Source organism: Lontra canadensis, unplaced genomic scaffold (genome assembly GCF_010015895.1).
Source record: "Lontra canadensis isolate GAN:19392208 unplaced genomic scaffold, GSC_riverotter_1.0 scaffold15, whole genome shotgun sequence".
In the NCBI taxonomy this organism is placed as follows: Eukaryota; Metazoa; Chordata; class Mammalia; order Carnivora; family Mustelidae; genus Lontra; species Lontra canadensis.
Window position 1 is genome coordinate 20,455,337 of NW_022631009.1, and position 23,012 is coordinate 20,478,348.

The 23,012-nt window shown below is 34.6% G+C and overlaps 1 protein-coding gene across 8 annotated transcripts in view; it reads right to left on the bottom strand.

Annotated features, from left to right (window-relative positions):
- VPS13B (vacuolar protein sorting 13 homolog B) overlaps positions 1-23,012 on the bottom strand; it is a 746,538-nt gene that overhangs the window by 357,047 nt on the left and 366,479 nt on the right. For all 8 annotated transcript variants that reach the window (XR_004382801.1, XM_032858607.1, XM_032858609.1 and 5 more), the window contains exon 24: positions 1,359-1,579. Coding sequence is in view for 7 of the 8 variants with exons in the window: in XM_032858607.1 (XP_032714498.1) it covers positions 1,359-1,579 (221 nt within the window). In the remaining variant the exon portion in view is untranslated. The remainder of the gene's footprint in view (positions 1-1,358; positions 1,580-23,012) is intronic.

Consider the following 23,012-nt stretch of genomic DNA (forward strand, 5'->3'; position numbering starts at 1 on the left):
CATATAAGTAAAATCATATGGTATTTGTCTTTCTCTGATTTACTTATTTCACTTAGCATAATAGACTATAGCTCCATTTACGTCGTTGCAAATGATAAAATTTCATTTGTTTCTATCCAGTTTTTAAACTCTGTTACCATTTCTTGACTTTTTTTAAGATCATTTGAATATTTTTGGTATTCCATTTTAATACATCTCTTAGCCATATCTCTTTGTATTTTTACATTTTATTTTTAGTAGTTATTTTAGAAGATTATATGTTGAAAATCTTTTATAGTCTAATTAGAGTTTACACTGTACCAGTTCACATGATATTTAGAAATCTGGCAGCCATTAGGTCCCTTTAATCCTCCATTAACCAGGCAGGAAGAAGAGGAGAAAGGAGGATGATATCAGTAAGGAGGCTGTATAAAATATGAAATAATATTAGAACCCACTTTAAAAAAAAATACAGTCTAAAAATGAGCTTAATTAATGGCTTATAACCACTAATGCTGAGATAAACACAGATTTATCAATACTGACGTGTCAGATCGAATACCTATCTAAAAATAATTTTTTTAAGATTTTTTATTTATTTATTTGACAGACAGAGATCACAAGTAGGCAGAGAGGGAAGCGGGGGGGGGGGAAGCAGGCTCCCTGCTGAGCAGAGAGCCCGATGCAGGGCTCGATCCTAGGACCCTGGGATCATGACCCGAGCCTAAAGCAGAGGCTTTAACCCACTGAGCTACCCAGGCGCCCCTAAAAATAATTTTTTTTTACTATAATTTCAGTGGTATTCAACACTGACAATCTATGTAGAAAGTATACCACAGTTTGCTTAAGGTTAAAGAAACAAGTTAACTATACACAATAATTTGTATAAATCTGGGAGACTGGAATTCATATTACATTGTAACACTACAGAATTCAACACCCTTGGCCCATACCAACTGAAATGTTATGAGATTAGTAAAATATATTTCTTAAGTAGTAAGCAGTGCTTTTTTAAAAATATTATGTATAGAGCAAAAGAAGTTCTGAGTGAGAATCTTGTTGAAATTGTATTTGATTATGTTAAAAGACTCTTCCAGGTTGATAATAAAGCAATCCTTCAGTGTTTAAACACTTTATACCTGCAACTGATTTCGTTCTTTCAGCCAAAAGATGCATTTATGCTGCCACCATTACTTTTTCAGAAGAGTTTAAGTTACAAAACTTGAGAGAGCTTCAAATCTTAATCTAACCATTCTGATCTTGATGGCTCTGTGAAAAATCATTTAGGACACTAAACAGAAGAGAAACCTTTATAAAATTCACAATTGTCCTTAAATCACATTATTTTAAATTTCCTTTCATAAATCAACTATACTAACCTGAGGGTTCGAGCATTTTATCTGAAGTGACTCTAGTTCAACATGGAGACAGACGACAAATGAATGCCTTGTATCAGGTCCTGTAGCGAGTAGTTTTTGAGATGTAACAGCTAGAGTAGAGGTACAACCCATTGGTTCCACTAGGCAAAGTGTCACTTGTTTACTGAAAAGGGTATACATGCTGAAATGATGCAAGCTGATAGTCCAAGGAAAAGCATTACCTGGTAACAAGGACAAAGGGGGCAGATAAGCACACATATAAAAATACAGTTGTCACTTGATTATAAGGGGTCTATCATCTATTTTTGAAATATAAAACATTTAATACAGCATCAAAAAAGTGACAATACCAGAGACCAATGTGCTAAACAATTTATATGCTGTTTAAAAGTAATTTTGAAAAATGTTTATATTTGTATTTATTATACTACATATCAAGAATTATATACATCATAAAACATACAGAAATAATACATTCTACTATATCAGTAATTATATACATTATGAAACATATAGAAATAGAACTTAAGGAAATGAGATGGAGATATAAATAGAAATTCTAACTTCCTTTTCCTTCATCCTAGTGGGTTGCATTGTGCAATTGCTGGGGATGTAGTCATTATACCTTGGAGACCATAGATCTAGCTGAGGAATAAGAGAGGAAAAGAATAATCTATTATCATCTGTTGGATCACCTGCACCAAAATCATGTGGGTGCACATATAAACCATAGATTCTTGGTTTCTAATTCAGACCTTCTTAAGCAGAATCTCTGGGAGTAAGACCCAAGATGCATTTTGTTATTTTCCGCTGGTGATTGTTAGGTATAATATGTTATTTGAAAATAAAATATACTTGATGAAAAATAAGCACTCATAAATATCAGGAGTAAAAGTAAAATTCCTTCCCTTTTTTATACTTTTTTCTTTTATTTATGTATCAGAGATTAATTAATGAATATAAATTATGAGATAAAACCATTTTAATGTGGTTATAAAGTACTTTGCGAAATGATTTTTTCAAGTATACTGAGTATTGGGAGTATTTATTAACATTTACTCTTGAGATGCCAACTAATGCAAAATAGGTTTCTATGATTTACAGTTTTGAGTTTGCAATTCTACTAGCACTTGTAAGTATAGACATTATAGACATTGTTATGAGAGCTAAATTATTTTTAAGCAAGTTGAAAATACTTATTTTCTAAATAGAGAAGTAAGAATATCTCACTGCATATAAGTTAGACAATACGTAAAGAAAAATCAAAACCAGTCCTAAAAATATTTCCCTAAGCAGAAAATATTTATATATAAGAAGAAAAATCAAAACTTGTCAAAATGAGAGGTACTGATACATCGCAAAAGATAAATTAGAAAATATATAAAGGAGAAAAATCAAAACTAGTCAAAACGCTGCCACTCCCAATAACAACTATTAACACAACTAATATTTCCTTCAAGTCTTTTTATTTCCTGCATTGTGCTGGATATGCCCACACAGAAGCAGGATCATACTGTAATTTTACATTCAGGTTATCTTCCAGTGACAGTAAAAATACCAAGTGAATTATAAACTGGATCAGATTATATATTTATACATAAACACACATATATATGGAATATAAGTAACCATTTGAACTATGAATGGTGATATTGAGTAGATACTATAAGATAGGTTCTTTTAAGCTTGAATACTCAAAATGTCCTGACCAAATATAGTTCATAAGATTAAAATTAGAATCTTTGAAATTGAGACCTGGATACTAGAATAAATCTAGCTACATAGTAGGGCACAATAACTTGACTGGAAACAATGAAAACTGCATAATAGTATGTGGTCAGCACTGTGGTACTCTGCCTGTCTTAAGATTTAAAATATTTGCCCCCAAGAAAGAATGACAAACATTAAATTATCTGTAACTAATTCTAAAATTATTTTAAAACCTACACAAAGTTCCATGCTATTTTACAAAATAAACTCTTTGCCAAATTTGTCTTAAAATATTCTGGAATTATTTCAGGTTACATATTTTAAAACTGGTAGTGAGCTATATATAGTTTTTCAAATTTTATGTTATCCAAGAAATGCTAAATGGTGGGTATGTTGGATGAAGAGCACCGAATTTAAATTTGTTAAATTAAAAATAAAATCTCAAACAACAGTACTATGGCAGATGTGTCTCTGCTTCTCTTTTAGAATGAGACCAATAAATTGAAATTTGTTTTATCATATTCTAAGTCTAATATAGAACTTTTAAAGCAGTACTTTATGCCCATTTATTTAGTCTGCAGATTGTCTTTTTTTTTTTTAATTTTACTTATATATTTGAAAGAGAGAGATACAGCGAGAGAGGAAACACAAGCAGGAAGAGTGGAAGAGAGAGAAGCAGGCTCCCTGATGAGAAGGGAGCCCAATGAAGGACTTGTTGCCAGGACCCCTGAGCCAAAGACAGACACTTAACCAACTGAGCCACCCAGGCCCCCTGCAGGTTGTCTTTTAAAAAGTTGGGATCTTAACATGTAATGTCAAAAATTCCCACAATTAATCATTGTGAAGAAAATTATCAAAACACAGCAAATCATTAGCTGCACAAGTATTCCTCTTGAATACAGGTACAAACAAAATAAAAACACCTTACCTATTTATAAAACTGGGAACATAATGTTCTAGGGATTCCCTAAAATATGTTCACCTGGCACGTTCATGTTCATATTATACATGGCAGGCCAGAACCACGAACTATTCTGAGACTTTCAAGACCAGTATTTTAAAATTTAATTGTAAAGTTCTAATGCAGTAACATGTTTTATTTTAGATAAACTATTGCTGGCAGAATTCAGATATTTTCAAAGTATCTAGAGAACTAAGAAAAATGAAAAACAAAACTTATAATTCCATTTCTGTGTGAATTTGTGAAAACTCTATTATTGACAGAGAAAAAGATTCCAATAAAATAATTATCATGAAAATGACAAACACAACACTGTTTTAATTCAGATTAAATAATTTGAAAGAGAATTAATATGACTGAGGTTTGGGGAAAAATAAATACATAAAGAAAACTCAGTAAGACTGTGTTACGTGTCAAAAATGAGGAAGAGAGGGGCGCCTGGGTAGCTCAGTGGGTTAAGCCACTGCCTTTGGCTCAGGTCATGATCCCAGGGTCCTGGGATTGAGCCCCGCATCGGGCTCTCTGCACAGCAGGGAGCCTGCTTCCCTTCCTCTCTCTGCCTGCCTCTCTGCCTACTTGTGATCTCTGCCTGTCAAATAAATAAAAAAAATCTTTTATAAAAAAAAAATTTAAAAAAAAATGAGGAAGAGAGCACTACAGTTTATTAGATAACATTCACTTATTACGAGAAAAGCATTAAAAAAGTACACACAGTGGATTTCCTTACATTGTAATGATATGTTGCTGATTTTGCAGGATACTAGAAGCAGAAGATAAAAAACTGGTTTAGATAACAAAGAAAATTATATATGTATTATACACACACATTCAAACTGCACCAAGAAGAATAAAATACCTATGAGTAAACAACCATGGAGGTGCAAGACCTGTACTCTGAAAACTATAAAACACTGATGAAAGACATTTAAGATAACACAAACACAGGGAAAGATAGTTTATGCTCACAGATTGGAAGAATTAATATTGTTAAAATGTCCATAATACCTGAAGCAATTTACAGATTCAATACAATTCCTATCAAAATACCAAGAGCATTTTTTACATAACTAGAACAAAGAATAACAATATTTGTACAGATTACAGAAATCTCCCCAAAACCAAAGCAATCCTGAGAAAGAAGAACAAAGTTGCAGGTTTCACAATACCAGATTTCAAGATATGCTATAAAGCTGTAGTTATCAAAACAGTATGGTACTCACACAGAAATATTCACAAAGATTAATGGAACCAAATATACAGCCCAGGAATAAACATACTTATATGGTCAATTAATCTATGATAAAGGAGGCAACACTATACAATGAGGAAAAGACAGTATTTTCAATATATGGTACTGGGAAAACTGGACAGCTACATGCAAAAGAATGAAGGATTACTTTCTTTTTTTTTTTTTTTAAGATTTTTTATTTATTTATTTGACACAGAGAAAGAGGGATCACAAGTAGGCAGAGAGGCAGGTAGAGAGAGAGGGGGAAGCAGGCTCTCTGCTGAGCAGAGAGCCCGATGTGGGGCTCGATCCCAGGACCCTGAGATCGTAACCTGAGCCGAAGGCAAAGGCTTAACCCACTGAGCCACCCAGGTACCCCTGAAGGATTACTTTCTAACACCAAACACAAAAAATAAATTCAAAATAGATTAAAGACCTAAAAATAAAAATAGGAAAAAAGACAGTCTCTTCAATAAATGGTGCTGGGAAAATTGGACAGCTATATGTAGAAGAATAAAACTCGACCATTCTCTTACACTGTACACAAAGATAAACTCGAAATGGATAAAAGACCTCAACGTGAGACAGGAATCCATCAGAATCTTAGAGGAGAATATAGGCAGTAACCTCTTCGATATCAGCCACAGCAACTTCTTTCAAGATATGTCTCCAAAGGCAAAGGAAACAAAAGCAAAAATGAACTTTTGGGACTTCATCAAGATCAAAAGCTTCTGCACAGCAAAGGAAACAGTCAACAAAACAAAGAGGCAACCCACGGAATGGGAGAAGATATCTGCAAATGACAGTACAGACAAAAGGTTGATATCCAGGATCTATAAAGAACTTCTCAAACTCAACACACACAAAACAGATAATCATGTCAAAAAATGGGCAGAAGACATGAACAGACACTTCTCCAAAGAAGACATACAAATGGCTAACAGACACATGAAAAAATGTTCATCCTCACTAGCCATCAGGGAGATTCAAATTAAAACCACAATGAGATACCACCTTACACCACTTAGAATGGCCAAAATTACCAAGACAGGAAACAACGTGTGTTTGAGAGGATGCGCAGAAAGGGGAACCCTCTTACACTGTTGGTGGGAATGCAAGTTGGTGCAGCCACTTTGGAGAACAGTGTGGAGATTCCTTAAGAAATTAAAAATAGAGCTTCCCTCTGACCCTGCAATTGCACTACTGGGTATTTACCCCAAAGATACAGATGTAGTGAAAAGAAGGGCTATCTGTACCCCAATGTTTATAGCAACAATGGCCACGGTCGCCAAACTGTAAAAAGAACCAAGATATCCTTCAACAGATGAATGGATAAGGAAGATGTGGTCCATATACACTATGGAGTATTATGTCTCCATCAGAAAGGATGAACACCCATCTTTTGTAGCAACATGGATAGGACTGGAAGAGATTATGCTGAGTGAAATAAGTTAAGCAGAGAGAGTCAATTTTCATATGGTTTCACTTATTTGTTGAGCATAACAAATAGCATGGAGGACATAGGGAGATGGAGAGGAGAAGGGAGTTGAGGGAAATTGGAAGGGGAGGTGAACCATGAGAGACTATGGACTCTGAAAAACAATCTGAGGGTTTTGAAGGGGCGGGGAGTAGGAGGTTGGGGGAGCCAGGTGGTGGGTATTATGGAGGGCACGGATTGCATGGAGCACTGGGTGGGGTGCATAAACAATGAATTCTGTTACGCTGAAAAGAAATAAATTAAAAAAAAAAACAAAAGAGGGAGAACAGTGAGTAACTTTTGGAGAGAAAAGCAATAGACAGTGGGCATTTTAACCCAGGAACCCACAAGGGGACATCAAGAATTATTCATGTATGGAGACTGGAGCCCTGGGAGGCATGAAAACTTGGTATTTGTAGAAGAGCAGAGGGCTGGTTCAAAGATGACCTGGTGTGAGGTTGTCATGGATGAGGCTAAGAGTACATAACCCAGTGGGTGATGGAAGATGGAGAGATCATTTACTTCCTTAAATGTAGTACTGAGTAGAGAAATGACATTTTCCTTCTAGATGGGTGTCCAAATCATACCATATCTCAGAAGCAAGTATCAACATGTACATTTGATTTCAGATTTACTGTCCTGTAAGTTGTTTATGTCCTGTGTACGGATTATATAAAGCATATGTGATTAAAATTCTGCCCAGAGGGGAGAAAAAAAATAAAAATAAAAATAAAAATAAATAAAACCTGAAACCATGAATATCCTAGAAGAGAGCACTGGCAGTAATTTTTCTGACATTTGCTGTAGCAACGTTTTACTAACTTTCTCCTGAAGCAAGGGAAATAAATACAAAAGTAAACTATAGGGACTACATCAAAATAAAAAGCTTATGCACAGCAAAGGAAATAGCACAACTAAAAGGAGACCTAAGGAATGGGAAAATATATTTGCAAATGACATATCCAATAAAGGGTTTGTATCCAAAATATATAAATAAATTATACAAGACACACACACACAATGAATAACTCAATTAAAAGTGGACAAAAGACATGTATAGACATTTCTCCAAAGAAGATGTCTAGATGGCTAACAGATACATAAAAATGTTCAACCTCACTCATCAGGGAACTGCAAATCAAAAGCCACAATAAGATGTCACCTCCTACCTGTCAAAATGTAACAAAAACATTAAGAAACGAGTATTGGAAAGGATGTAGACAAAAGGAACACTCATGTGCTATTGGTGGGAAAGCAAAACCGGTGTAGTTACTGTGGACAATACTATGGAGCTTCCTCAAAAAATTAAAAATTGAAATACTATATGATCCAATTAATTTCACTATTGGGTATTTACCCAGAGAAAACAAAAACACTAACTCAACAAGATATATGCACCTCTACGTTTACTGCAGCATTATTTACAAGAGCCAAAACTGAAAGCAACCTAAGTGTCAATGAACAGATTAATTGATAAGAAACACACTTGAATATTACGTGGCCAGGAAAAAGAATGAGAGCATGTATTTGGACAATATGGATGGACACAGAGGTTATTATGATAAGTGAAATAAGACAGAGAAGGAAAAGTGCTATATTATTTCATTCATATTTAAGAAACTTATCAGGGCATCTGGGTAGAGCAGTTGGTTAAGTGACTGTTTCAGTTCAGATCATGATCTCTAAGTCATGAGATCAAGCCCTGCATTGATCTCCACGCTCGATTCTGTAGTCTGCCTGAGATTCTTTCCATCTTCCTCTCCCTCCACTCTGTCACTCTCCTTGCTCATGCTAACAAATAGAAAGAAAAGGAAAAGAAAGAAAAGGGACAGGAAGGGAAGGGAAAAGAAAAGAAAAGAGAAAGAAGGAAGGATCTTTTTAAAAATGGAGGACATATCAATAGAAATTATCCAATCTGAAAAAATTTTTTAAAAAATTAACAAAGCCTCAGAGACCTGAAGAACAACATCAAACATACTGATACAAATTTAACACAAGACCCAGAAAGAGAGAACAGAGAAAAGAAGAGAAAAATATTTGAGGAAACAATGGCTGAAGAATCCTAAAATTGATAAACAGCATTAACACATAACATTCAAATAGCTCAACCAAGCCCAAATAGGATGAATATTAACACACAAATACATAGATTTAATATAGAGAAATTGGTGAAAGCTAAAGAACCAGAGAAATTCTTGAAAGCAGTAAAAAAAAAAAATCTATATATAGGAGAAAATCAATACATTTTAAAGTTGACTTTCATGTAAAATAATGGAGTTCAGAAGGCAGAGTATCAACAATAACCAAATTAAGGAAAGAGCCCAAATGTTCACTGACTGATGAATGGATAAAGAAGACTGATAAACACACACACAGAGGAATATTACTCAGCCATCAAAAAGATTGAAATTTTGCCATTTGCAATGGCATGGATAGAGCTAGAGAGTACTATGCTAAGTGAGATAAGTCTGAGAAAGACAAATCCCATATGATTTCACTCATAAGTGGAATTTAAGAAACAAATGATCATGGGAGGAAAAAGAAGCAAAGCAAGAAACGTACTCCTAACTGTAGAAAACACACTATTGGTTACCAGAGCGGAGGTGGCGGGATTGAGTTAAATAGGTGACCTATCATTAATCCTATTAATGAGTCACTACTTGTGATGAGCACCAGCTGTCGTATATAAGTGTGAATCACTAAATTTTACACCTGAAACTAATATTACCCTGTATCTTAACTGATTGGAATTTAAGTAAAAACTGGGGGGAAAAAGACCCTAAGGGGGAAAAAAAGAAGGCAGTGAGAAATTACATTCAAATACAAGAGGCGAAAAAAAATAGGAAAGTAAATAATGAACTGTCAAGGCAAACACACTATATCCAGAAAAATTATGTTTCAAATATTAAAATAAAATCTCAGATAGACAATCTCAGATAAACAAAGAGATTCATTGCTAACAAAGTGCCTTATGAGAAATACTAAAGTAAGTCCATCGATATTAATTCAAACTGACAGGAAAAAATGAAGAGAACTGGATATGAACAAGATGTGGGTTAATATGAAAGACTTTAATGTATTATTTCCCATTTCTCTTAAGTTCTTTAAAAGGCAGAGAGTAATAAGACTATGGTTGGGTAATTATTCATGGAGATGTAATCTATATGAACAGAATGAGGTAGAGAATAAAATATGTTGAACAAATTTTCTATAATTCATAAAAATTAAGTTAAAATATATCTAAGTTAGAATGTGATAAATTCAGATGCATAATAATACAATCCCTATATAGTCACCATTGAAAAAGTACATTGTGTAAGTATTGGAGAAAAAAGAATGGTACACTAGAATACACATTTAAAATATAGAAGGTAGTAAAAGAGGATCAGAGGTACAAAATATACAAAAGAAAGAGATAATAATTAGCAAATGACCAATTTAAATATTTATTTCTTTATTTAGAAAGAGATGGGGGACAAGCAGGAAGGCGTATATATTGTATCTGCTTGGCACAGTCAGTGAGGCATCGGACTCTTGATTTTGGCTCAGGTCATGATCTCAGGGTCCTGGAATCCAGCTCCATGTTGGGCTCCATGCTCAGTAGGGAGTCTGCTTAAGATCCTCTCTCTCCCTCTTCCTCCCTTCTCCCTACTCATGCTCTCTCTCTCTCAAATAAATAATAAAATCTTTTTTTAAAAGTGAGTATTACAGAGAGAAAAAGAGACACTTAATAGTGATAATGGGGTCAATACTTTAGGAAGCTGTTACCAATTAATTACATATGCATATGCATCTAACCACAGAGCTTCAAAATACAAGAAGCAGAAACTGATAGGATTTAAAGAATAAGCAACTAAACAGTAAAACTTGAATATTTCAATACTCCACTCTCAATAATTGATAAAATAAATAGATAGGAAGTCACTGTGTCTGTAGATTAGTATACAACAGTATCAGCCCATTCAACCTTACTGACACACCACAGAAAAACCACTGAAGCACATATGGAACAGTCTCTCAAACAGACCATATGATTGATAGACCATAACACAAAGGTTAATAAATTTAAAGGGATTAAATTATTAAATCTATGTTCTAGACTATAGTGAAATTAAATCAGAAAACAGCAACAAAAAGAAATCCATGAAATTTTCAAGTATTTGGAAGTTAAACAACCCAGTGTTTCTAAATAACACAAGGGCCAGAGAAGAAAACATAAGGAAAATTACAAAATACTGTAAAGTAAATAAGAACAAAAATATTTGTGAATTTCTGAAATGCAGTTAAAGGAGTGCTTAAAGAAAAATTTATAGGCATTTAATGTCTATATCATAAAATAATAAACTGTTACATCAATAACCAAGTTTAAAAAAAAAACACCTATAAAAATTAAAAAAAAAACACCTAAGTTTTCCCCTTAAGAAATCAGAAAAAAAGAAAACCAAACAGAAAGCAAGCAGAAAAAAATTAAGATTATAGCAGAAATGAATGAAACACAACAGAAAAAAAATCAATAAAACTAAAAGTTGATCCTAAGAATAGATCAAAAAAAGATTTTTTTAACTTCAAAAAAAGATAATCCACAAATTACCAAAATCAATAACTACAGAAGGAATATGACTACCAACCCTAATAAAATTAAGAAGGATAAAAGACAGTATTATGAGCTCTGTAAACGCCAACAATTAAGAGAACTTAGATAAATGGAAAACTTTCTAGACACAATTTATTAACACTGACTAGAATTTATTAACACTGACTAGAAGAGGAATAGAAAATCTGAATAGACCTAAAAACAAAGTGACTGAATTACTAATTTAAAAACTTTTTATAAAAAAAGCAGCCCACCCATTCCCTGTGACTTCAAGAATAAACTCTATCAAACATTAACAAAATAATGCCATTCCTCCACACACTTTCAGTAACAGAGGAGGTGGAAAGACTTCCCAAGTTATTCTATAAGGCCAGAATTATCCTGTTATGAAAACTAGATAAGGAGAACTTATCTGCCAGAAAACTATAGAGTAAAATCTGTCATAAATATATATACAAAAATTAATAGAAAAAAAAAAGCATGGGGCACATGGTGGCTCAGGTGGTTAAGTGTCTGACTCTTGGTTTCAGCTCAAGTTACGATCTTGGGGTCATGAGACTGAGCTCCCTGTCTGGCTCTGGGTGGAGTCTACTTAAGATTCTCTTTCTCTCTCTTCCCCCTCTCTCCCTCCCCCACCTCTGGCTCACACACTCTTTCTTTCAAGAACTAGTAAAATCGTAAGAAAAAAAGGCAAAAGGCAAACTTCCCAGCACCATATAAAGCAATGATACTCCATAAGAAAGCAAGATACACCTCCCAAATCCAAGATTAGTTTAATCATTTAATCACTTAATTATGTAAAATTAAGCTATACACCACATTAATAGTATAAAGTGAAACACACACACACAACCAGTATCTCAATGGATCATAAGAGCATCTGAAAAAATCCAAATAATTTCATGGTAAAAAGTCTCAATAAATTGAGAAAAAAATGTATCTTTCTTAACCTGATGCAGACATCTATGAAAAGTCCACAGCTACCATAATACTGAGTGGTGACAGTCTAAAGGCTTTCTTTCTAGATTCGAGAACAAGGCAAGGACATGTGCGCTCATTGTTCTATGCAGCACTGTACTAGAGATTTAGCCAGTGTACTAAACTAAAAACAAAAATTAATAACATCCAGATTGGAAAGGAAGAATTGAAAGTCTTTATTCACAGATGGCATAGTTCATAGAAACTAGAAAGGTATATAGAAATTTTCAGAGAATCCACACTAAAAGCAACTAGAATAAACAAGTTCGGTGAGATCCCAGGATATGAGGGAAACATACAGAATTATATTTTTATATGACAATAAGAACATAATTCCATTCACAGCAAGTTCAAATAAGTAAAATGCATTTTAAAAATGTAATTAAGGATATGCGAGGCAGGTAAGACACTGACATTTGCAAAATACTACTGAATAAAATCGAAGGAATAAAAGGAGAAACATTCTATGACCACAGGCTGAAGGTTTAAATAAATAGTCTCATGATGGCAAATATCATGACATTTTATTTATAAATTAAATGCAATTCCTATCAAAGTTTTGCAGGCTTTTTGTAGAAACCCATAAACTAATGCTTAAATTTGCATAAGGATGTAAAGAACCTAAAATAGACAAAATAATTTCTAAGGAAAAAAGACAGTTGGATGACTTATATCACATAATTTTAAAGACAATATAACACACCACAGTAATCAACATCATGTGCTACAAGGACAAAGATAGCATAGAGAATAATGGAATAGAATTGAGAGTCCAGGGGAAAATAAACAAAAAACCTCAGACTTATGGTTGATTTTTTAGCAAAGGTGCCAAGATAATTCCATAAGGATGGTATTTGGAACAAATAATGCTGGGAAAATTAAATATCCACATACAATAAAATGAACTTAAGACTCTTAACTCTTACTTCATGCCACATACAAAAAATACATCAAAATGACCACATACCAAACTCAAAGGCTAAAACTAAGATACTAAAAGCAGTTAATAAAATTGATAAAAGAGGATTTTATCAAATTCTAAAATCTGTTTCAAAATTTACTATTAAGAAAATGCAAATGCAAACTATGGAAACAGCACAAGTATCGACCAACTGATGAATGGATAAAGAAGATGTGGTATATATACAAAATGGAATATTACTGTCATAAAAAAATGAAATCTCGCCATATGCAATGACATAAAAGGAGCTAAAGAATACTATGCTAAGCAAAATAAGTCCATCAGAAAGACAAATACCATATGATTTCACTCATATGTGGAATTTAAGAAACAAAACAAAGGAGTATAGGGGAAAAAAAGAGAGGCAAACCAAGAAACAGACTCTTAACTACAGAGAACAAACTAACAGTTATCAGAGGGGAGGTGGGTCGGGTGGATGGGTGAAAGAGGTGATGGGGTTAAGGAGTACACTTGCTGTAAGGAACACTGGGCACTGCATGGAAGTGCTGAACCTGAAACTAAGAGCACACAGTATGTTAACTAACTGGAATTTAAATAAAAACTTTAAAAAAGGAAAATGCAAATAAAAGCCCCAATCTACAGAAAATATTAGCAAATAATATATCTGAAAAAGAATACACATCTAGAACAACTCAAAAATAAAATAACTGAAAAATGGACAAATGATTTAAATATACATTTCCCTAAGCAAATACATTAAGTACATGAAAAAAACAGTCAGTATCATTAGTCATTACAGAAACGCAAAGGGACTCCCCAGTAAAGTACCACATACTCTCTTAGAATGGCAAAAATACCAAGTGCTGGCAAAGATATATTGAAAGTAAAACCTAACATGTTGATAGTGGAATGTAAAAATGGTACAATCGCTTCTAAAATATTTGGCCATTATCCGAAATGTTCAAAAAAAACTTACCATAAAATCCAGTAATCCCACTCCAAAGACTCTATCCATAATGGATATAACATCTGTCCATATACCACGCACCCAAATGTTCACAGCAGCATTAATCCAAATAGTCAAAAACTGGTAACAATGTAATTTAATATCAACTGCTGAATTAATAAACAAAGTGTGGTATGATTGTAGAATAAATGTTACTCAGCAATATAAACTACTGACACATGCTACATCATGAACTTTAAAAAATATTATCCTAAACGAAAAAACCCAATGTACCCTGAATACACTGATACATAAGTATATAAGGTACTAAGAAAGATGAAAAAGACCACATGTTGTATGATTCCATTATATTAAATGTCCAGAAAAGGCAAATTTATAAAGAGAGAGATCAGTGGTGCTTAGGGCTGGAGCATGTGGAACAGAAATAAATTGCAAAATGGACATAAAGGAACTCTGAGGTGACAGAAATGTTCTAAAACCGTGTTGTGGTGATGGTTGCCTAACTTTATAAATTTACTAAAAATCATTGAACTGTTCTCGTAAAATGAGTAAATGTCATGAATGTAAATTATACTTCAAAAAAGGTATTTAAAGATGTAAGGACAGTAGTAGAGAAGAAAAAAGCCCAGCCCAACGTGTCAGTGGGTACGCAGGACTACCGTTACGTCCTCATTTACATCCCACTCTCTGTCTGGCATACTTTGGCCACTAAAGATCGCTTCTGATATTCTCCTGTTGGCCATCAGAGATCACTGAACCTCCATTTCCAAAGATAACTGGACTTTCCTTCTTCCTTGCAACCCAAGAAAATACAATTTACAGAAAGGAGCAAGTCCACATTCACTAAACACTAAGAAAAAGTTAAGGCAGATTCTTTAAAATCCTCTTACTTTTAGATGGAAATGGATTCAAAATATGGTAAGCCCATGTGAAATGTGCATGATAATATAGTAAGAAAAAAAAAAACCAGTGCTGAAAATTTTGTCAGGGATTATCCTAATTGTACATTATGAATACAATCAGTTTACATAATGAAAATTTTATGTGTATATGTCTGTATATATTTATCACACAAAACAGAAAGAATAAACACTGGGAAGAAATACAAATTAAACTGTTAATAGTAATTATCACCAAAGTAATTTTTCTTTTCATCTGTATATTTTTACTTACTTTATTTATTTTTTTAAGGTTTTATTTATTTATTTGACAGAGAGATACACAGCGAGAGAGGGAATACAAGCAGGGGGAGTAGAAGAAGGAGAAGCAGGCTTCCTGCCAAGCAGGGAGCCCGATGCAGGGCTCAATCCCAGGCCTCTGGGATCATGACCTGAACCGAAGGCAGACACTTAACGACTGAGCCACCCAGGCGCCCCATGTATATTCTTACTTTAAAAATTTCCTTTAATGAGGACATTATGCTAAGTGAGCTAAGACGGAGAGAGGAAGACAAATACTCAATATCACTTGCATATGCAGTCTAAAGAAGGTGAATTCACAGAAACATAGAGTAGAATGGTGGTTATTAGGGCCTGGGGGGTGGGGAAATTGGGGATATTCTATTAAAGGTTACAAACTTACAACAAGAAAATGAAGAAGGAGGCCTAATGCATGACTCCCCAATTATGGTCAATAATATTGTATTATATACTTCAAAGCTGTTTTAGGTATTAAAAGTTTTCACCATAAAAGAGAAATGATAATTATGTGACCTACAGAAGTGTTAGCTGATACCCCGATGGTAATCATACTGCAATATATAAAGGTAGCAGCAAATCAACATGTTCTATACCCTAAATTAACCAATGCTACATGCCACTTATATCCCCATTTAAAAAAAATTCCTTTAATGAGAATATGTTACCCTGGTATCATTTAAAAAACACATTTTTATGATCTCTAGGCAATATAAATTATATATTTTATTTTAAAGGAAAAATATGACACACTGGATCTGCCATATTGGTTTTGTTTTTAAATTAAGTTTGTGTGCATGTGTGTGCGTGTTTGTGTGCGCACATAGCGGGGAGGAGGGTTGTTGGGAAATACAAAACTGATTGACAGGGAATAAATAAAGTAAGGTTCATTTTCAAGCCTTTAAGTCACAGAACCCATAGCTGAACATATGAGGTAGCAGGATGGATGTGAGCTATTATGAAAACATAATAATGTATATAACAATTATATTAACTACATTTAGGCATTTCAACAGCTTAACTTCATTTGTAATACACATATGATGGCCTCAAAGAGATTTATTCAACAGGAGCAACATCAAGAACAAATCTTAAGCTCTTTTCTGAGCTTCTTCCATTCCCCAAGGTATCTCATTTACATATGGATTAAAAACTAAACTCACAGACACTGAGTAAAACTGGAAAAAGAAAACTATTATAATAGTACAGCATCATCTTTCAGAACAAGTGGAAATTATAGTTATCAAAGTAAGATATTAAAAAATTCAAAAATGGAACAAATAAATATAAACCAGTAAGATGAAAAAAAATTACATGGAAAAATAACCTTTCTGTTTTTCACAGATGCTCAACAATTTTAACATCAGTTTCTATGTAAGTTCACTAAATCCAACAAGAGCAAAGTTTTAATTTATAAATGATCTCAATATTCCATTTCTGTCAAAATATTTTATTAAAGTTGCAGGCAACTCTTTCAAAGAAGAAAAAACAAACCTCTACTAGGCACAATGTAGAGACCCATCTGCTCAGAGGTGTGAGCTGGATGTAGCAAATTACATCTGCAAGCCTCACTGCAAATGCCTGCTAATGAAACTCAAGATGTTGATTTTGACCCAAATACCCTATATAGATTGGATCTGACTATATTAGAGATCATCTCTCCCTTTCCATGGCAATTGAAATCAGATGACAGCTCAACAAATGGTTCCTCATTTTGAACCTTAAATTCAGTACAGAGTAAGCCTGAAATCTATGAGAACCCTTCTTGTTCACCCCTTGATCATTCTGTAATTGTTTTTTTTTTTACTTTTTTTCAAATCATAATGACAAAGAATTCTTTTTCAATTATTTATGAACTTGAAGACAAGTCAGAAGTTGCCCTTTTCATTTTTAAAGGTTTTTTTTGCTCCTTAGAGTAACCAAAAACTACGTACTGAACAGCATACTCTACAATTAGTGAGCCCTATTTTGTGCCATTCATTGTGCTACGTGATAGGAATAACACCATGAACAAGACAGATATGATTCTTGCCCTTTTTACCAGAGTAGGTAAATCGGGGTCTGAATAAAAATAACTAAAATTGGGAAAGGAGTATTAAGAGTGATGAGTCAAAAGCAGTAAGAGCACAGAACAGAAGGACCTGGCAAGTGAAGTACACGGACGCCTGAAAAATGAAAAAAAAAGGCTAGAAAAGAGATCAAGAAGGAGGTTGTCACCTATGGAGTATCTGCTAAAGCCCTGCAGTAGGACAGAGATGTCCTTTGTTCAAAGAACACAGAAGATGATACTAAAGCTGGGGTTGGGTGGTAGCTAGCAATGGGAAGAGTGGCCCTACTTTTCTCTAAAGAAGTACCGCATATGAATTTCCTTTCTAAATCACAGGATGGTATGATCCACAACAACACAAACACTGTAATATAGTAAAGTATTTCCATCAAAATGTCTGTCAATAAATAAATTTAAAAAATTTTTAAAAAGAAAATATGGTGTTCATAACCAGAGTCAAATGGTGGGATTAATCTCAAAATTTTAACTAAAACTCCAAGTTGCTTTCTATAATAGAATATAAAAAGAATGAGTCATTAAGTTCCATTTTTGTTTAAATTATCCTGACTAGATTTCTGTTCCTTGCAACCTAAGAATATTGAGGCATATATACATCTAGATACCACCTGCTCTCTCCTGTCTTTTTCAAATACCTTAAAAAAACAAAGCAAAAAAACAAACCCAACCAAAACAAAACAAAACAACAACAACAACAAACCTACTGTAGACTTGTCCTACCAATTTTTCATGAGAGAGTACAAGATGGTGAAATAGGAAGACCCTGAACTCACCTCCTTCTGTAGAAACAGTAACTTAAAACTACATATGGCATCGTTTTCCTCTAAAAAGGACCTGAGACCTAGATGAGCAGCACATTCACACAAAAGTCAAAAGAGAGACATGTAGAAGAGTGGAAGAGGCAGACATGGCCTTGCCCGAAAACCACCCCAGATGAAGCACAAGTGGGAGAGGTCCTACAAATAGAACACTCCCTGGAAAAGTTAAGAGACTGTGCCCCACATCAGTAATCCTGACCTTAGGGGCAGGCACAGTAAAGACAAGGTCTAAAATGTATAGTTTTTAATATCAACAATGATTAAGACCAGGTAAATCATAGTATGTTAGGAAATAAAGTTCTGTTCTCAAAGCACTTGCCCCCAAACCTATTTGCCCTGTGATCCATTACAAAAGCAAGAAATAAAAAGCACTTAGACCATAAGAGAGGAAGACCCATTTACTAATGTTAAAGTGGCTACCAGAGAGACAGAAATCTGCAAGGAAATAAATAAATAAATAGATAAATAAATAAATTTAAGAGATTTAAAAAAGGAATCTGGAAGGATTTTAACAGTGAATAGAAAGGCTGTTGTCAACAGCCATTTTTGCAATCTCATCCTACCTTGTTGGTGAATAAGCCAAAAGGTACCATTTTAGGTGGACCCGTTTTAGTCTGCTGGAATCAGATACGGGGCTCGATCTCTCAACCCTGAGATCGTGACCTGAGCTAAAATTAAGTATGAAAAGACTAAGAGACTGAACCACACAGGCAGCCCTACCTTTTACCATTTTTTTTTAGAATGTGCTTTGGTGTGGGTGGGGATGGTCTGCCTACACTTACCATGAACAGACCAGGTAAGCCTCCTGCCCGGTCCACTCCCATGTGGCACCCAAGGTGTAAAAAAGCCAGATAAATGCCCCAAGCCATGCCCAATCCACCAAGAAAGCAAGCCACAACCAAGATAGGCAAAAGCTGGAAGCCCACTCTCCCCATGCAGTAGCCAAGATACAAAAGGCCAGGTGAGTACCCAGAGCCCTACCTTTCACACATAACAGCAGCGGCCCTACGAAAGCCAGTGGATGAACAGTCTACAGGAGGGATACCCACAGCATGTCTAGCTCTGGCAGCCACAGGAGATAGTGCTTCTGGGCCACACAAAACAGCTCCTATACAAGACTATTGCTTCAAGGCTGAGAGAAGTAGCCATTTCACCTAATACATACAGATAAACAAGCAAAATGAGTAGACAGAGGAATATATTCCAAGCCAAAAAATAAGGAAAATCTGCAGAAAAAGATCTTAATGAAATGGAGAAACACAATCTACCAGGTAGTGTTCAAAATAACGGTCATAAAGATGCTCACCTATCTAAGCAATGGAGGAACACAACAGTAGCGTCAACACAGAGATAGAAAATAAGAAAACACAAAAGAGATACTAAAACTGAACTTTTAAGTACACTAGAGGTATTCAACAGCAGAATGGATGAAACAAAGCCTGATCAGTGAGCTGGAAAAAAAAAGTAACAGAAAACACAAGATAAATCATAAAAATAAAATTTTAAAAAAAGAACTAAAAGAAGTGAGGATATCTTAAGGGACTTCTAGGACAACATCAAAAGAAGTAACATTCTCATTACCCAGGTCCCAGAAGGAGGAGACAGAAAAAAGTCAAGAAAATTATTTGAAGAAATAATGGCTAAAAACACTATAATCTGGGGGAAGGAAACAGATATCCAGGTCCAGGAATATCAGAGAGGCCCAAATAAGCTCAAAGACAAACACCCCAAGACATATTCTAATTAAAAAGGCAAAAGGTAGGGACACCTGTGTGGCTCAGTCAGTTGGGTGTTGGATGCTTGATTTCAGCTCAGGTCACAATCTATGGGTCACATGACGGAACCCCACATCTGGCTCTGCTCTCGGCAGGAAATATTCGACTGGAATATTCGACTGGAAATATTCTTTCTCTCCCTGCTCATACTCCCTCTCTCTCAAAAACAAATCTTTTAAAAATAAATAATAAAATAAAATGATAAAAAGAGAAACAGGAAATCTTAAAAGTGGCAAGAGAAAAGAAACATATTACATACAGGTAAAACCCCATAAGGCAATTAGCAGATATTTTGGCAGAAACTTTATAGGCCATAAAAGAGTGGCATGACATATTCAAAGCACTAAAAGGAAAAAATGGCCAACCAAGAATTCTCTATCCAGATGTTATCATTCAGAGAGATTAAGAATTTTCCATATACACTATGGAGTATTATGTCTCCATCAGAAAGGATGAATACCCAACTTTTGTAGCAACATGGACGGGACTGGAAGAGATTATGCTGAGTGAAATAAGTCAAGCAGAGAGAGTCAATTATCATACGGTTTCACTTATTTGTGGAGCATAACAAATAGCATGGAGGACAAGGGGAGTTAGAGAGGAGAAGGGAGTTGGGGAAAATTAGAAGGGGAAGTGAACCATGAGAGACAACGGACTCTGAAAAACAGTCTGAGGGGTTTGAAGCGGCGGGGGGTGGGAGGTTGGGGGAACCAGGTGGTGGGTATTAGAGAGGGCACAGATTGCATGGAGCACTGGGTGTAGTGCAAAAAACAAGGAATACTGTTATGCTGAAAAAAAAAATAATTTCAAATTAGAAAGGTACAGCATAGGGGAATTTAGTCAGTGGTATTGTAATAGTATTGTATGGTAATGGATGGGAGCTACATTTGAGGTGAACACAGCACAATGCACAGACTTGTCAAATCACCACGTCATACACCTGAAACTAATGTAACATCATGTGTCAACTATACTTCAATAAAAAATATTAATAAGGAGGGGCGCCTGGGTGGCTAAGTGGGTTAAAGCCTCTGCCTTCAGCTCAGGTCATGATCTCAGGGTCCTGGGATCGAGCCCCGCATTGGGCGCTCTCCTCAGCGGGGAGTCTGCTTCCTCCTCTCTCTTTGCCTGCCTCTCTGCCTCCTTGTGATCTCTCTGTCAAATAAATAAATAAAATCTTAAAAAAAATGAAAAAAAAAGAAAAAAAAAATTAATAAGGAAAAAAAAAAGAATTTTCCAGAAAAGCAAAAGCTAAAGGAGTTCATCACTACTTAAACAGCCTTATAAGAAATGTTAAAAAGACTACTCAAAACTAAAAATAAAATGTACTATTTAATAAGAAGAAAACACACAAAAGTAAAAATCTTGCTTCAAGGGGTAAATAAATGATAAAAGTAGTGGACATACCACTTACAAACCAAGTAGGAAGAGCAAAAGACAAAAGTAGCAAAATTAAGTAAAAATATAATAACTAAGTTCAGGGATACACAAAATAAAAAGATGTAAAATGTATCATTAAAAATATGAAACATAAGGTGAGGGAAAGTAAAAATATAAAGCTTTGGAACATGTTCAAAATTAAGTTACTATCAACTTTAAAAAGACTGTTATACACATAAAAAGGTTATGTAAACCTCACGGTTTACAAAGGAAAACTTACAGTAAATGCACAAAAGAAAAAAAGAAGTAAATCTAACTATAACACTAAAGAAAGGGCACCTGGGTGGCTCAGTCGGTTAAGCCTCTGCCTTCGGCTCAGGTCATGATCTCAGGGTCCTGGGATCGAGGCCCACATGGGGCTCTCTGCTCAGCAGGCAGCCTTCTTCCCCCTCTCTCTGCCTGCCTCTCTGCCTACTTGTGACCTCTCTCTGTCAAATAAATAAATAAAATCTTAAAAAAAAAAACACACTATAGAAAACAAACAAAGCATAAGAGACAAAGAGAGGAAGAAAAGGAATGGAGAGGAGATACAAAAACAGCCAGGAACCTATGAACAGTTACTTTAAAGGTAAATGAACTAAACTCTCCAATCAAAAGACACAGAATGGCTGAATGAATAAAAAAACAAAACCCATATATAAGTTGCCTACAAGAGACTCACTTCAAATCTAAAGACACACACAGACTAAAAGTGAGAGGATGGAAAAGGATATTCCATGCAAATGGTAATGAAAAGAAAGCTGGGTTAGCAATACTTACGTCAGACAAAATAGACTTTAAAACAAAGGAGAGCATTATATAATCATGATAGAGTCAATCCAACAAGAGGATGTAACATTTATCAACATTTACGCACCCAATATAGAAACACCTAAATACTCAAAGCAAATACTAACAGAAGTAAAGACAGAAATAAGTAGCTGTATAATAATAGTAGGAGACTTTAATACTCTACTCATATCAACAAAGAGATAGACCAGACAGAAAATCATCAAGGCAATATTGACTTTAAGGATCAGAAGGACTAAAGAGATAATATACAAAATATTCTATCCTAAAGCAGAAGCACCACTCCTTTTCAAGTGCACATGAGACATTCTCCAGGACTGATCACATGTTAGGCTACAACGCAAGTTGCAATAAATTCAAGAAGACTGAAATCACATCAAGTATCTTTTCCAACCACAAAGGTATGAAACTAGAAATCAATTACAAGAAAAAATATGGATAAAGCATAAACACATGGAGACTATACAACATGCTATTAGACAACCAATGAGTCAATGAAGAAATCAAAGAGGACAGCAAAAAATAACTTAAGAAAAAATGAAAACAGTAACACAAATTTCCAAACTCTTCGGAATGTAACAATTCTGCTTCTATATTTATCTGAAGGAAATAAAAATGCTAATTCTAAGAGATCTATGTACCTCTTTGTTATTCACAGCATTATTTATAATAGCCAAGTATATAAGAAACCTAAGTGTTCTCCGATAGATGAATGGATAAAGAAAATGTGATAT